This window comes from Hyaena hyaena, unplaced genomic scaffold (assembly GCF_003009895.1).
Source record: "Hyaena hyaena isolate Hyena2069 unplaced genomic scaffold, ASM300989v1 scaffold_1107, whole genome shotgun sequence".
NCBI lineage: Eukaryota > Metazoa > Chordata > Mammalia > Carnivora > Hyaenidae > Hyaena > Hyaena hyaena.
In genome coordinates this window covers 138597-152006 of record NW_024081735.1, presented here as the reverse complement: position 1 = coordinate 152006, position 13410 = coordinate 138597, and the positions used below count along the sequence as shown (strand labels likewise).

Sequence of the window (13410 nt, the reverse complement as noted above, 5' to 3'; positions counted from 1 at the left end):
CAGGCAGCAATCTTGCTTCCTGGCACTTACAGTCAAGGGAGGTCGGGGAGGGCTTGAGTGTGAAAGGTAAGTAGCATGGATTTGTTACAAGCTGATTTGACTAGGATGTATTTGCTACATGCTGAACTTTTTTGGCGACCTGAGTCCTAGAGAAAAACTTTAAATGACAGATGAACTATGTTCAGTTTGGTCTCAGATACCCTGCACAGAAAAAGAGAAAACAGAAAATCCAGGGAAGAAGAGGAAAATGGAATCCTAATGAGGCTGTCAATATCAGTGATTTTTCTTAATAGTTTCCTAGCTATTTTATTTATGTATGTATATTTTTTCAATGTTCTTTTATGTGTCCCCTCTTTTTATATTTTTTTTCCTGGCATAGTTTAAAGCAAATTCCAGATATCCCATCATTTTGCCCATAAATACTTTAGAAAATATGACTAATAGATAAGAACTTTTTAAAAAGCACGTTGAGGTGTCTGAGTGGCTCAGTCAGTTGAGTGTCTGACTTCAGCTCAGGTTATGATCTCATGAATTCAAGCCCCACATGAGGCTCGTTACAGTCAGCTCAGAGCCCACTTCGATCCTCTGTCCACCCATCCTGCCCCTCCTTCATTCATGCTCTCTCTCTCAAAAATGAAAAATATTTTTAAAAGTATGTATAACTGCAGTAGACATTTATTCTTTGTTTAGGAGGTTGTGAAGGGAAAATAGGTGAGAATTCTGTCAATGTATTCATATAGTCATCCTTATGGGGAGATCAATGAAAAGTCTTTGTGACTCCAATCAATTATATGTAAAAATGTATTCTTTTCTGGGCAATTAAACTGTGCTAAATATTACTAGTACTAGTATTAATAACTATAATTTATGGAGTTCTTATGTTTGAAGTACAGTACTTAGCATTATCACTCAATATTTCATATGAATCCTTATAGCAACATTAGCAACATTATCCAATGTCCCAATTTATAGACATTCCAATGTCCCAATTTATAGACAAAGACATAGATTCAGGAGTGTCTGAATGGCTGAATCACTTAAGTGTCTGACTGGCTCAGGTCAAGATCTTGCGGTTCAACAGTTTGAGCCCTGCCTCCGGCTCTGGGCTGACAGCTCAGAGCCTGGAGCCTGCTTTAGATTCTGTGTCTCCCTCTCTCTCTGCCCCTCCTCAGCTCATGTTCTGCCTCTCTCTCTTCTTCACACGCACAAAAATTAATAAACATTTTAAAAAATAAAAAAAAGGCAATTAAAAAAACAACAACATAGGTTCAGAGTGTTAAGTAATTCCCCAAGATTATAGATCAAGGGACTAGCAAAGGAAAGATTTGAAATGAGCTTCCTCTGGCTACAAAGTTCTCTCTGCTGTGATGTTACACTGCCATATTATGAAATAGTACTTCTAATTAAGTTCTAAAATTTTCATGGTCATCATGGCTGGAGATGAATGATATATGATTAACTCAAAAATTTCTAATCTATTGCTGATTTAAATAGTCAGAATTAAAAAGAAAACTGTGAGACTTATGAAAGACACAATATAGAGCAAGTCTGCTACGGTGAAATAAACAGATATAGACACTGGAATTAAGTAATCTGGCTCAAAGGCACAGTCTTCCACAAATTTAGTATGATTTATTCTCTTGAGTTTCAGTTTCCTTATCTGAAGAGTGAAGACAAATGCCTCTTCTCTAATGCTCACAGAAAATACAGTTTTCCCTTTCATAAATTACCTAGAGAAAACTCCTGAAATACTTAGGAGAATCACCACTTTCCCCACCTGCAATAGATATAAACCAAGAATTTGCGTCAGCCAACTTTCCAGTATGAAGCAAAGCCTCTTCTTCCTCCTACCGATGATTGAGTCATTCTTCAATTAGATAGCAGTAACTATTTAAACCCTCCAGCAGCAGCTCACAAATTCTTACTTTATGGAGAAGTCCGTGACTACTTCACTCTCTCATTCTTGGAACGAATTTGGAAATGACATTTGATGACCTTAAGAGTAAGACCATGAAGGATCAACCTGACCAGAAGCCAAATGGAGAGAAAGGCAAAGGTACTAGGGGTGGGTGAATGGGCACAGGGACAGAATTCCAGGATTAGCTCCAAATGTAAATTAACTGAATATAGGATTAGAAAGCTAAAACACCAGAGTATGGAAAACACAGTGTAGAATTAGTAACACTTACTTAAAAGAAAAAAATTCAGATGCAATGAGGATGATGATGTGAATGAACTAACTTGGTATGAATGATGATGTAGTAGACACTTGTATGGAACATTTATCAAGGGCTATGTTCTCTGATATTCTCTTTATGTGCGTTACTTCTCTGAATCCTTACACCTTGAAATTAGGACTATGATAATTCCCCTTTTACGAAAGACTGATTGAGGATCAGGAGAATTAACAAAACCATTCATTTTTATGCAGCTGGTAAGTGGTAGAACTAGAATTGTATCGCAACTTTCCCTTTATCAAGAATCCAATCCATCAGAAAGTTAAGGAGATGTTGAATTCACCCAGTATATACAATGATAATTTTATAGTAAGTTTTCTTGAGGCATTGCAAAAACTGGATATAGTTTTATGAATTATCCAAAGCAGATTAAATGATATTCAGTATAGTTTAGCATAAGTCATGTCTTCTTGTGTACTACTGCTTTGAAAATTATAATTTTTTGATATATACAGTAAGTTAAACTCATTAAATGTAAATTAATTCATAATGCCAATTCCACAGACAGTCTGAATAAATTGCCCTTTACCTTATACTGATTCTGAGAGAAAGGAAAAAAATACAAATAGGGGAAGTCCTACAAGTGTTGACAGGAATTTGGATAATGACATTCCAGGTCATATTTCCATAAACAAGATAGAAATTTCCCTCAACAGAGATAAGAAGTATGAATATGGAATGATTGAACATTTGAGTTGATGAACTTAACTTGGTATGAAAACAGCACTGCCATTTATAGGTAGCCCTACAAAGTCAACAAAAGTCATTCATTCATTCATTCTTCATGTAGTAAATATTGAGTGCCTGAGTTTTACTACAATTATTAAGCTAAATCTTTTCTCAGAATCTGATTAGATCAATCACCTCCTGCAAAGAAGTCAATTGCTTTCTGATCAGAAAATCACTAATGGGAGCAGAGATTGGGTTAATGGTCTCTACCTACCAAGGAAATGGGACAAAGGGTGGCCTGAAGAAAATGGGAGCATGTGCCTTCCCTACACAGGTGTGGATCCTGTGGTTTTCTTCTAAAAATTCAGGAGTTTCATCTCCCAGAGTGATAGATATTTTTGTTCTCCTATAGTATAGAATGAATACTGACCAGAGAGAAATATTGGTTGAAAGATTTACACAGATATCTACCCCCAAGCTAGGATTAGGCAATTATTTGCAAGAGACACAACTATCTTCTGCTTCTCTGCTACCTTTCCACATATACCCCAGGAGCTAAACAACGTTTGAATCAGTGAATGAACTTTATTTCTTCCTGTTAAAATTTCTATCTGGGCTGTCTCATCTTTAAAGTCTAATAGAAGTGCTTTGGGCATAACAAGAACTCTGTGAATATATTTGACCATTGATTGATTTGGATTGTTACACATCCACACTGGAAATTTTGTGGTGCAGTGTTCTAAGCTGCATAGCTACTGACAGATTAAAGACCTATGTTTGGATCTTAACATCAGTGTGATCTTACACAATTCACTGAAACTTTGAGTTTTGTTAGCCACAAATAAAGGAAAATATGACCAGTGCCTTATTTGTTTATTGTACAGGGTGAGAGGTCCAGATGGATTACATGAGATATTTTCCTGCTGAACCAAAATATCTGTGCTTTTGTAGTGGTGGAACACATAATTAGGTATCCATATGCCTGTGAGCTACATGATTTATTTGTTTCTATAATAATGGTGAACATTCCTCTTGTAACTATGGGGCCATGGCTGGTGTGAGTATAGGAACATTAATATGAATCACAGTAGTATTGAAGTCTCATTCCTAGTTTCATTTGGTCAACAACCTCAGTTCCAAGATGTAATTTTAGTAGAATAAAAATTGAAAGCACAAAAGCAATTCTTTGAGGCAATCTGTTGATTAACTGACTAAAGCTTATTTGCTTGGTATCTGACATTCTTTTATGGTATGCTACTTATAAAACACACTGTATGGGAGGTGTGTGTGTGTGTGTGTGTGTGTACATGCATACACATGGTCTATATTAAAAATATAAAGTTGATCTAACCAAGATGGACTGAGCATTTCTTGGAGAGTCATTGCAGGCAGAGTGAATAAGTACAAGCTTTAGAGAATCAGATACCTACCGTCACATACCTGGTATTGAATCCTGGTTCTTAAACTGTGTCAATCGTGTGACCATGGGTAAATTACTTAAATTCTCTGTCTCTATTTTGTCATCTGTAAATATGGATAATGAATTATTTGCAGAGCCCTTGGGAGAACTAGAGGTAAGAAATGCAAAGTACCAGGTACAGACAGTTTCCAAAGAATTGTTTGATGACTTGCTTCCATCTGTTATGTCCTTCTGATTCTATCCTTTATCATTCTAGGTCTTCATTTTCTTTCTTCTCGGTGCTGGTGCCTTGCTGCTGCGATTCTAGGGATCCTTTGCTTGGGATTACTGGTGACTCTTATAGTGCTGATAATGCGACGTAAGTACTAGAACGGGGGAATAATGGAAGACAAAGTGAGAACTTGCAAACATGGTTTATTAATTGGTTTGATAACAATTGCAAACATCCTTGATTTAGATGCATTTTAGGCAAACGTTTTAGAATGAGTGGGAAGATGAATAAGTATATTGTTCTTATCCCTCAAATTGACTGGGACACGGAGTGAAGATTATGAATGGTAGGTTTTTGTTTTGTTTTGTTTTGTTTTGATAACTTCATGGATAAAGTCTGTTTAAATACTGGAATGATGAGGAAAAAAATAATTTGAAGCTACTAAGCCACAAGATCCCCTAAGAGATCCAAAAGGAATAGAAACATCATAGAGTTCACATTGAGCTTTAATAGAGATGATTAATTACCAATATAAAGTTAAGATTCAGAGGGGCCCCTCGGTGGCTCAGTCAGTTAAGCATCTGCCCCCATTTCAGCTCAGGTCGTGATCTCATGGTCGGTTCCCGAGTTTGAGCTCTGCGTCGGATTTTGCGCTGAAGGCATGGAGCCTGCTTGGGATTCTCTCTCTGTCTGTCTCTCTCTCTCTCTCAAAAACAAATAAGCTTAAAAAATGAAAAACAAATTTAAGAATCAGAAACACCTTCTTAATAAGTGAAACATTTAAAATAAATGTAATTCAAATGTATAATATGGTCATTCAGAAAAGACGATGTTGGCGGGAAGAGAAGTGGTAAGAAGCATGAGAAAGCCCAAGAAAGAATGAAAGTGGTGCAGACCACCCACCTATTCTGCCTGTGTATTTAAGTTGTAGTTCTGGGTTGTTTCATCTATCTAGAATCTAGATGATTAAGGCCTTTGAGGTGCTATTTGCTTCTCAGTTGTTGGTTAAGACCATAGAATATTTATTTTTTTAATCTGTTAACGCTTAAGACCTTCCCTAATGACTAGAAGAAGAGCCCTTGACTCAGGGGTGGTGATTGGATGAATCTTCCTGTGGGAAGAATCACTTCACAACAGAGTCTGATATGGCCTTCAAGCCAATGGTCTGTTTTGTACTAAACCATCACACTTCTAGAACTGAGACATTTGACTCTTAATATTAGTTGCCTGTTAGATTTCACAAACATGTCATCCCCATCTTTCCTAAAATGTGCTGTGGCAGAAAAAAAATTCCTAAGAAACAAAAATGTTTGAAACTGTTATGACATAGCAACTTAAAATAATTCTGTGTCTCAAAAAAAAAAAAAAGCTGTCACAGTTTTTAAATAAAATTAGGAAATTCAGAAGGGGAGAGAGTTAGCAGAAGAATAAAGAAACAAATAGAGCAAATCACTAATGACACTGCTCTTAATAGTCACTGAGTCTGGTCGGCACCTATTTTAGATGGTCTGTATTTTAGTAATTGATATACTACTTATCTTATGATTGCTTTTAAACTTGTCTATAACTATCAATAATAAGTAAAATCCTATTTTGTGCTGTTTTTTTTTAATCAAAAGTGTTTGTTTAAACAGTTTAACAGTTCCTGATATTTAGAAAAATGTGTTTGTTTAACAGTTCCTGATATTTAGAACAAAAATACTGCAGAAATATCAAATAACTTTTAAATCTATAATTTCTGAGCAAATATGGGTCATTCTCCAGCAGTTCATCTATTGTCAAAATAGACAAGTTGATTTGATTCTTTGATTTCCTCAAAATCCAGTTAAAGGGATTTTTTCTGGGGATTGGTAATGGAGTTCTTATTTCAGCTATGATTTAGTATCACAGGCGTCTGATCTCCTAAAGCAACATCAAGCGAACCTTACTCACCAGGAAATTATACTGGAGGGACAGATTTTAGCACAGCAGCAAGCACAAAAAGCTTCCCAGGAGTCAGAAAAGGAACTCAAGGAAATGATCAAAAACCTTACCCAGAAGCTGGATGAAAAATCAAAAAAACAGATGGAACTTCATCGCCAGAACCTGAATCTCCAAGAAGCTCTGAGGAAAGCAACAAACTTTTCAGGTACGGCGGGGTGAAGAGCCCCCAACCATGAGCCCATTGTGGGGCTCAAACTCATGAACCCGTGAAATCATGGCCGGAGCGGAAGTCAAGTGCTCAACCAATTGAGACACCCAGGCACCCCAACCTCTTCTCAATTTTTAAAATTCTAGTTTTGAGATTTTACTGGAAGAATTCTCCTACCCTTACCTTTTGCCACAGATTACTTCTTTCCATTCCAAGATATCTTAATCATTGATTTCTTTCCCTGCAGAGTCTCCTTTGTCCCTGGGTAGCTCTACATTAACTTTATTCTATAACACTTTTTCTTAAAGTATTCAACATCTGCTTAAATTAAATAAGTGGAGGTAGGCTGACTTGGAAATGTTGAGTAGATACTTTAGATAAGAACAAAATATGAAGGGCCCAGGAAGTCAGTTTATCTGAGAAGAATTGATTCAATGTCAGTATCGAGGAGAGGCAGGTGGAAATAGTAGCATCTATAAGAAGGGGATGATGATGTGAATTCTGATGATATTACAGAGGTATCTGTGTCATTTAGTCTTTCTATAACATGTAATTAAATCAGGGATATGCTTTTCATCATAGAGAGATTTAACAAATATGAGATGGCGTTACTTTCAGAGGTTCATTGCTTCCTTGAAGGTATATGAATGAGTGCTCTATTCTCAGCATTAGTAACTAACTACCACCAATAAACAGAGATTTCTCCAGTTTCTTGCTCTACACCTCAATTGATCTCAACGACATAATTTATTTGAGTAAGGATTATATAATAACAGTTCACAAATACACACAGATCTCTTTATTTTAAGGGATGAAAAAAATTGATAGCCAGATAAGGTAAATAATAATAACAATACTACATAGCTTTTTATAAAGTTTTGAAGTTAATAAATCCCTTCAGTATTTATAAGGTTATTTAAATTTCCAGAAGAAGAGCGATTTTTAGATAAATTGATCTTTAGCAAGTGTCAAACATATTATTTCATCTTTTATTTTTTAAGTAATTTTTTAAAGTTTATTTTTATTTGAGAGAGAGATAGAGAGCAATCAGGGGAGGGACAGAGAGAGAGAGAGAGGGAGACAGAAACCCAAGCAGGCTCTGCACTGCCAGCACAGAGCCGGATGCGGGGCTCGAACCCACAAACCCTGAGATCATGACCTGAGCTGAAGAGTCAGACACTTAACCAACTAAGCTACCAGACACCCCTTATCCCTTTACTAAAGAGCAAACTACTGAGGAAATGAAAGAATACATCACCTCTAAGAAGGTATAAAGGAAGAAGACTAATATATCAAGGACAGGAATATTTATATAAGCAGACATAGCCACATACCAACCAATGATTTATTCCCCAGGTGAGACTGTAAAAGCATTTTTTAAATCAGTTGTATGAAATTAGATCTACCTCACAACCATCCAGAATCATCTCCCAGAGATTCCAGGCATGGACAACCAATCAAAAATAATAAGTAATCTGTTTTTCACGTGATAGATATCCCAGATAAAACATACCATTTCTTGACAGCGTCAGGTCAAGGCCAATTAGCAGAGATAGCAAATAAAGTACGGCTTTTCATCAAGCGGCTTTGAGAAGATTCTCAAAAACATTAACAGTAAAATGCCTTGTGCAAAAATTAAGCCCATTTTCTCAAGTTTGAGAAAAGGTAAATCTTTCTTACTAACAAGTCTGTGGTCCACAGGGTACATATGAAGAGAGAGGGACTCTGAGAAGTTACTGAACATGGTTTGCTGGGATTCATCCAGCTAGAAAAATGAAGGGTTTTTAGAGCAACGGTCTTCACATTCAGCCCGGAAATTCATGGTGGCTGTCAACCTTTTGTGCACCACATTGTCACTCCAGTAGCTTGTAAAAAAAAAAATGGCAGTTTCCACATTTACTCCTAGATTCTGTATCAAAATGTCTTGAAGGGCACCATGAAATATTTCTTCAATTGATTCAGACCCAGAAGTTTGAGATGTAGGGCAACGAATGATTCAACACTTGGTTTTTCTAGTGCTAGGCTGTCAAGGTTCACATTATGTGCCAAATGAAGAAAATGAATGAAACTTATCTTACCATGTTGTCGTGAGGGTTCAATGAGTTAATATGTGCAAAGAACTGCCAACAGTTTTAGGCACATGGTGATATTGTTTTTTTTAAATAAAAAAAATTTTTTTTTAATTAAATGAGGGGAGCCTGGCTGGCTTGGGCAGTGGAGCAGGTGACTCTTGATCTTGGAGCTGTGAACTGAAGCCCCAACCTTGGGGTTAGGATTTACTTAAACAAATTAAATTAAAAGAAATACAGGTAGTTTGAATACCACATATGTCTATGTGTTGAACAACACATGTCTAGAAACAGGAAACTCAGTAATTCTTTCAGTGTTTATTTATTTATTTTGAGAGAGAGGGAGAGCATGTGTGCACGCCATGTGAGAGAGTTGGGGGAGGGGAAGAGAGAGATGGAAAGAAAGAATCCCACACAGACTCCATGCTCAGCATGGAGCCCGACTTGCGGCTCAATTTCATGAAGGTGAAATCATGTCTGTAAGATCATGACCTGAGCCAAAATCAGTCATGTGCTTAACCGACTGATGTCACCCAGGTGCTCCCAGTAAGTGTAGTATTTAAGCCTGAATTTGAAAAACCAAAGTTTTAAAAATACAGAAGCATATCTTTTTTTAAAAAAAGATGTTATATCTAAATAATCTCTATACTCAAGGTGGGGTTCAAACCCACAACTCCGAGATCAGGAGTTATTCCTTCCACTGAGTGAGCCAGCGAGGTGCCCGGGTATATCTTTTTAATAGCAGAATTGCTATTATGTATCCATTTCCCAGCCTTTTACTTCCATTATTCCAAATATAACTTTAAAAACTAGATCAGATTCTACAACTACATGTCAGCTCAATTTTGCTTTTCTTTCTTTTTTTTTTTAAATGTTTTTTTTTTATTTCTGAGAGAGAGAGACAGCGTGAGCAGGGGAGGGTCAGAGAGAGAGGGAGGCACAGAATCTGAAATAGGCTCCAGGCTCTGAGCTGTCAGCACAGAGCCCAACGTGGGGCTCGAACCCAGGAACCACGAGATCATGACCTGAGCTGAAGTCGGACGCTTAACCAGCTGAGCCACCCAGGCACCCCTCAATTTTGCTTTTCAACAGTCTTGTTTTTTATTTAGTTTACTAACATCAGGATATTTAAAAAAAAAATAAAGACTATGAGTCTATTGAGGTATTTGCAGACTCTAGATATAATTCTAATTAAGAAGAGATAATAGGTAGTGCACCTGGGTAGCTCAGTTGGTTGAGCATCTGACTCTTGGTTTCTGCTCAGATCATGATCTTGCAGTTTGTGAGTTTGAGCCCAGTGTCAGGCTCTGTGCTGACAGTACAAAGCCTGCTTGGGATTCTCTCTGTCTCTGTCTCTGTCTCTCTCTGCCTCCCCTTCCCTCTCTTTCTCTCTCTCAAAATAAATAAGTAAACTTTAAAAAGAAAAAGAAAAACAAGAGATGATATACATGTGACAGTCCTGAGGGAAGAATTGATTGAAGAATTGTAGAAATATTTTCACTCAGGCATCACTCACTGACTAGATATGCTTATATTCCTAGGTCCTTGTCCCCAAGACTGGCTCTGGCATGAAGAAAACTGTTACCTATACTCCTCTGGCCCATTTAATTGGGAAAAAAGTCAGAACTATTGCTTGTCTTTGGACGCCCAGATGCTGAAAATTAATAACACAGATGATCTGGTGAGTCTTTATGTTGTATATTGAACTGGAGTATTGGCTTATAGGAAAATAAACCTGATTTACACCCTTAGGGGAGGAGCACTTGTTTGAGTATCAGAATACTTATTTTCAAGCCTCATCTGACCACTAAATATGCACATGACCTTGGATAAAGAGGTTACATAGTATCTTAGGCTTCAGTAAACGTTTCTGGGAAACTACAGAAAGGATGTCAAAGATCTCTTTTGGTTCTATTGTTTTGTGAGTCTAGTCTAAAAAGCCTACACTGACTTTATTATCAATTTAGATCAACATTACTCCCCACAGGAATTCATCCAGCAAGCCAGTGCCCATTCCAGTTTCCCGTTCTGGATAGGCTTGTCTCTGAGGCAGCCCAGCAGCTCGTGGGTCTGGGAGGATGGCTCTCCTTTGATGCCCCACTTGTAAGTTTCCTATTCTTTGCTGAACCTGTTCGTGAAGTTGCTTTAGCATTCCGTACAATGTCCTCCTCTTGCTAGGGAGAAATTTTGAGAATTTCTGAACATCTCCTTCCCCACCTCTGTCAGACAGAGACTTGCCCATTTAGTCATTCAGACCTTCTTTTGAGTTTTCCTTCCCACATTTACTGCTGATTTGAAGCTTTAAGGCAAGGTTAAGACAGCTGGGTGGCTCAGTTTGTTAAACATCGGGCTCTTGATCTCCACTGAGGTGGTGAGTTCAAGCCCCACATTGGGTTCTGTGCTGACAGTGCAGAGCCTGTTTGGGGTTCTCCCCCCCACCCCCCCACACTGTGTTTGCTCGCTCGTCGCTGTCTCTCTCAAATGAATTTAAGGAAAAAAGACAAGGTTAAATTTATGATCACAAGGTGGCAGTAAATCTTTTTTTTTTTTTTTCTTTTCTTCGCCATCTGCAGGTTTCGGTTCCAAGGGTCCCTTTCCCAGATGTATCCCTCAGGCACTTGCGCATATATACATAGGGGAGCGGTTTTTGCTGACAACTGCATTTTAACTGCGTTCACTATATGTCAGAAGAAGGCGAATCTAGTGAGAGCACAGTGAATTTGAAGGCTCTGGAAGAAAAGGAGAAAGAGAATTCTCGTCTGGAATTGAAGTTGTACTTTATCATTTAGGTGCAAACCCAGAGAACCCTGAGAACTGCCTCTTATTAGCTGACTGCAGAACTCCTCAGCAGAGACTCGTCTGCAGATGCCTGGCTGGAGATATCCAAAATTTTGATTTGATGTCTCGTTCTCTGTTATTTTTCACCTTGTCCCGTCTCCCTGTCAGCCTTCAAACCTTCTCCCCTTTTTTATATTTTAAAGTTTTACTCCTCTTCAAACCTTGGAGCCCCTGTACTCAATCCTCTACCTCAGTGCCGTCTGCCCCTTAGCCTCCTAAACCACATCGAAGACAGAAAATGGAGAACTTGACCCACTGCGAGCAGATGGCAAAAATGGGGAAATCTGCAGGGGAACAGAGCTGGTGATGAAACAGAAAAGGGGAAAGTCCATAATGGAATCAAAGAACTTGTGTTCTTCATGTTAAAAGCTACCACTTCTTGGTCTTTTAAATTGCGATCTGTCTCCACACTCCACAACTTAATGCACGTGCGCGCGCGCACACACACACCCCCCCCCCCATAATATCACATTCTGGGGCGATTGGGATGTCCCAGGAGGTAATTACAAACAGAATGATCTATTTTCAGTGTTTCTACTCCCTGGCCACCTCCCTTCCTAGGTTCTTCTACTTTAAGAGAAGCCTTTCCATTTTGTTGCACATAATCTAAGAGAAAATAATCTCTTAGATTAATAATGTTGCACATAATCTAAAAAGAAAAACTGTATTATTCCCAGAAAGACAAGCTACATTTTCTTTGGGTAGCAGGTTTATAGAGGTTTAATCAGCATAAAACAAACGGAACATATTTAAATTACACAATAGTTAAGTTTTCATAAATGTAAGCACGTTCCCTTGAAATCATTACCACAATTAAGAAAGTGAACATTCTCATTTCCCCCTCAAATTTATCTTTCCCTTCCCTAACGCCTTCTCCTCAGAGAATGACCAATCTCCTTTCAGGTTGTATTTTGTAGCATTTTATGTGAATGGAGTTACACAGTATGCCCCTTGGGTTTTTAGTTTGGGTCCAACTTCTTTCACCGAGTATAATCATTTTGAGATTCATCTGTCTTGCTGCTTATATCAGTTTTTCACCCATCTAAAATATTCAGTGTTATTCCCTTGTATGAGTATACGCCCCAATTTGTGGATAAATTACCTGTTGATGACCTTTGCATTGTTTTCAGTATTTGTCTATCACAAAATAAGGTGCTATGAACATTTGTGCACAAGTCTTTCTAGGTACATAGCATTTCTCTTTTCTTGAGTAAATGCTTAGCAGTTTAATGTCAGGGACATTCAGTAGGTGTATGTTCAGCTATTTGAGAAATGGCCAAACTTTTTTCCAAATTTGTACCATTTGATATTCCCACCAGCAGTGTATGAATGTTCCAATTCCAAGTCATCCTTGCTAACACTTGGTATGGTCCGTCCTTAAACTTCAACCATTCTGATAGGTATATGGTGGTATATTACTCTGGTTTAATTTGCATTTCCTAAATGAAAATTCATCTTGAGATCTTTTTATTTACTAATGGCGCCTATTTACGCTCTACATATTTTCTTTGATAAAGCACCGTACAACGCTTCCAAGAAGTTTTGAGTTGTTTGTTTTTTTACTGAGCCCATTGTCTATGCCAAGTAAAAATCTTTTATCAGATATCATTTTGATGATACGTTTTTTTTTCAGTTTATGGCTTTTAAGTCTCTGGAAAAGCAGGACATTTTAAACTTTGTCCATTTTCATGTTTCTACTGCTGTTTCTAAGAACTTGTTGCCAAATTCAAGGTCACAAAACTTTCTGCTATGTTTTCCTCTAGACATTTTATAATTTCTGATTTTACACGCAAATCTGTAATTTATCTTGAGTTAATTTGTGAGTCATGTATTAA

General features: G+C 37.6%; 1 protein-coding gene across 1 annotated transcript; it reads left to right on the top strand.

The window, feature by feature from the left end:
* The first annotated feature begins 1907 nt into the window (after nucleotides 1–1907).
* Nucleotides 1908–13111, top strand: OLR1 (oxidized low density lipoprotein receptor 1). Its single transcript, XM_039222326.1, has 6 exons — nucleotides 1908–2056; nucleotides 4583–4684; nucleotides 6420–6665; nucleotides 10279–10418; nucleotides 10725–10840; nucleotides 11311–13111. Exons 1-6 carry the CDS (start codon nucleotides 1981–1983, stop codon nucleotides 11453–11455), a joined length of 825 nt encoding a protein of 274 aa, XP_039078257.1. The 5' UTR covers nucleotides 1908–1980; the 3' UTR covers nucleotides 11456–13111.
* Nucleotides 13112–13410: the final 299 nt, after the last annotated feature.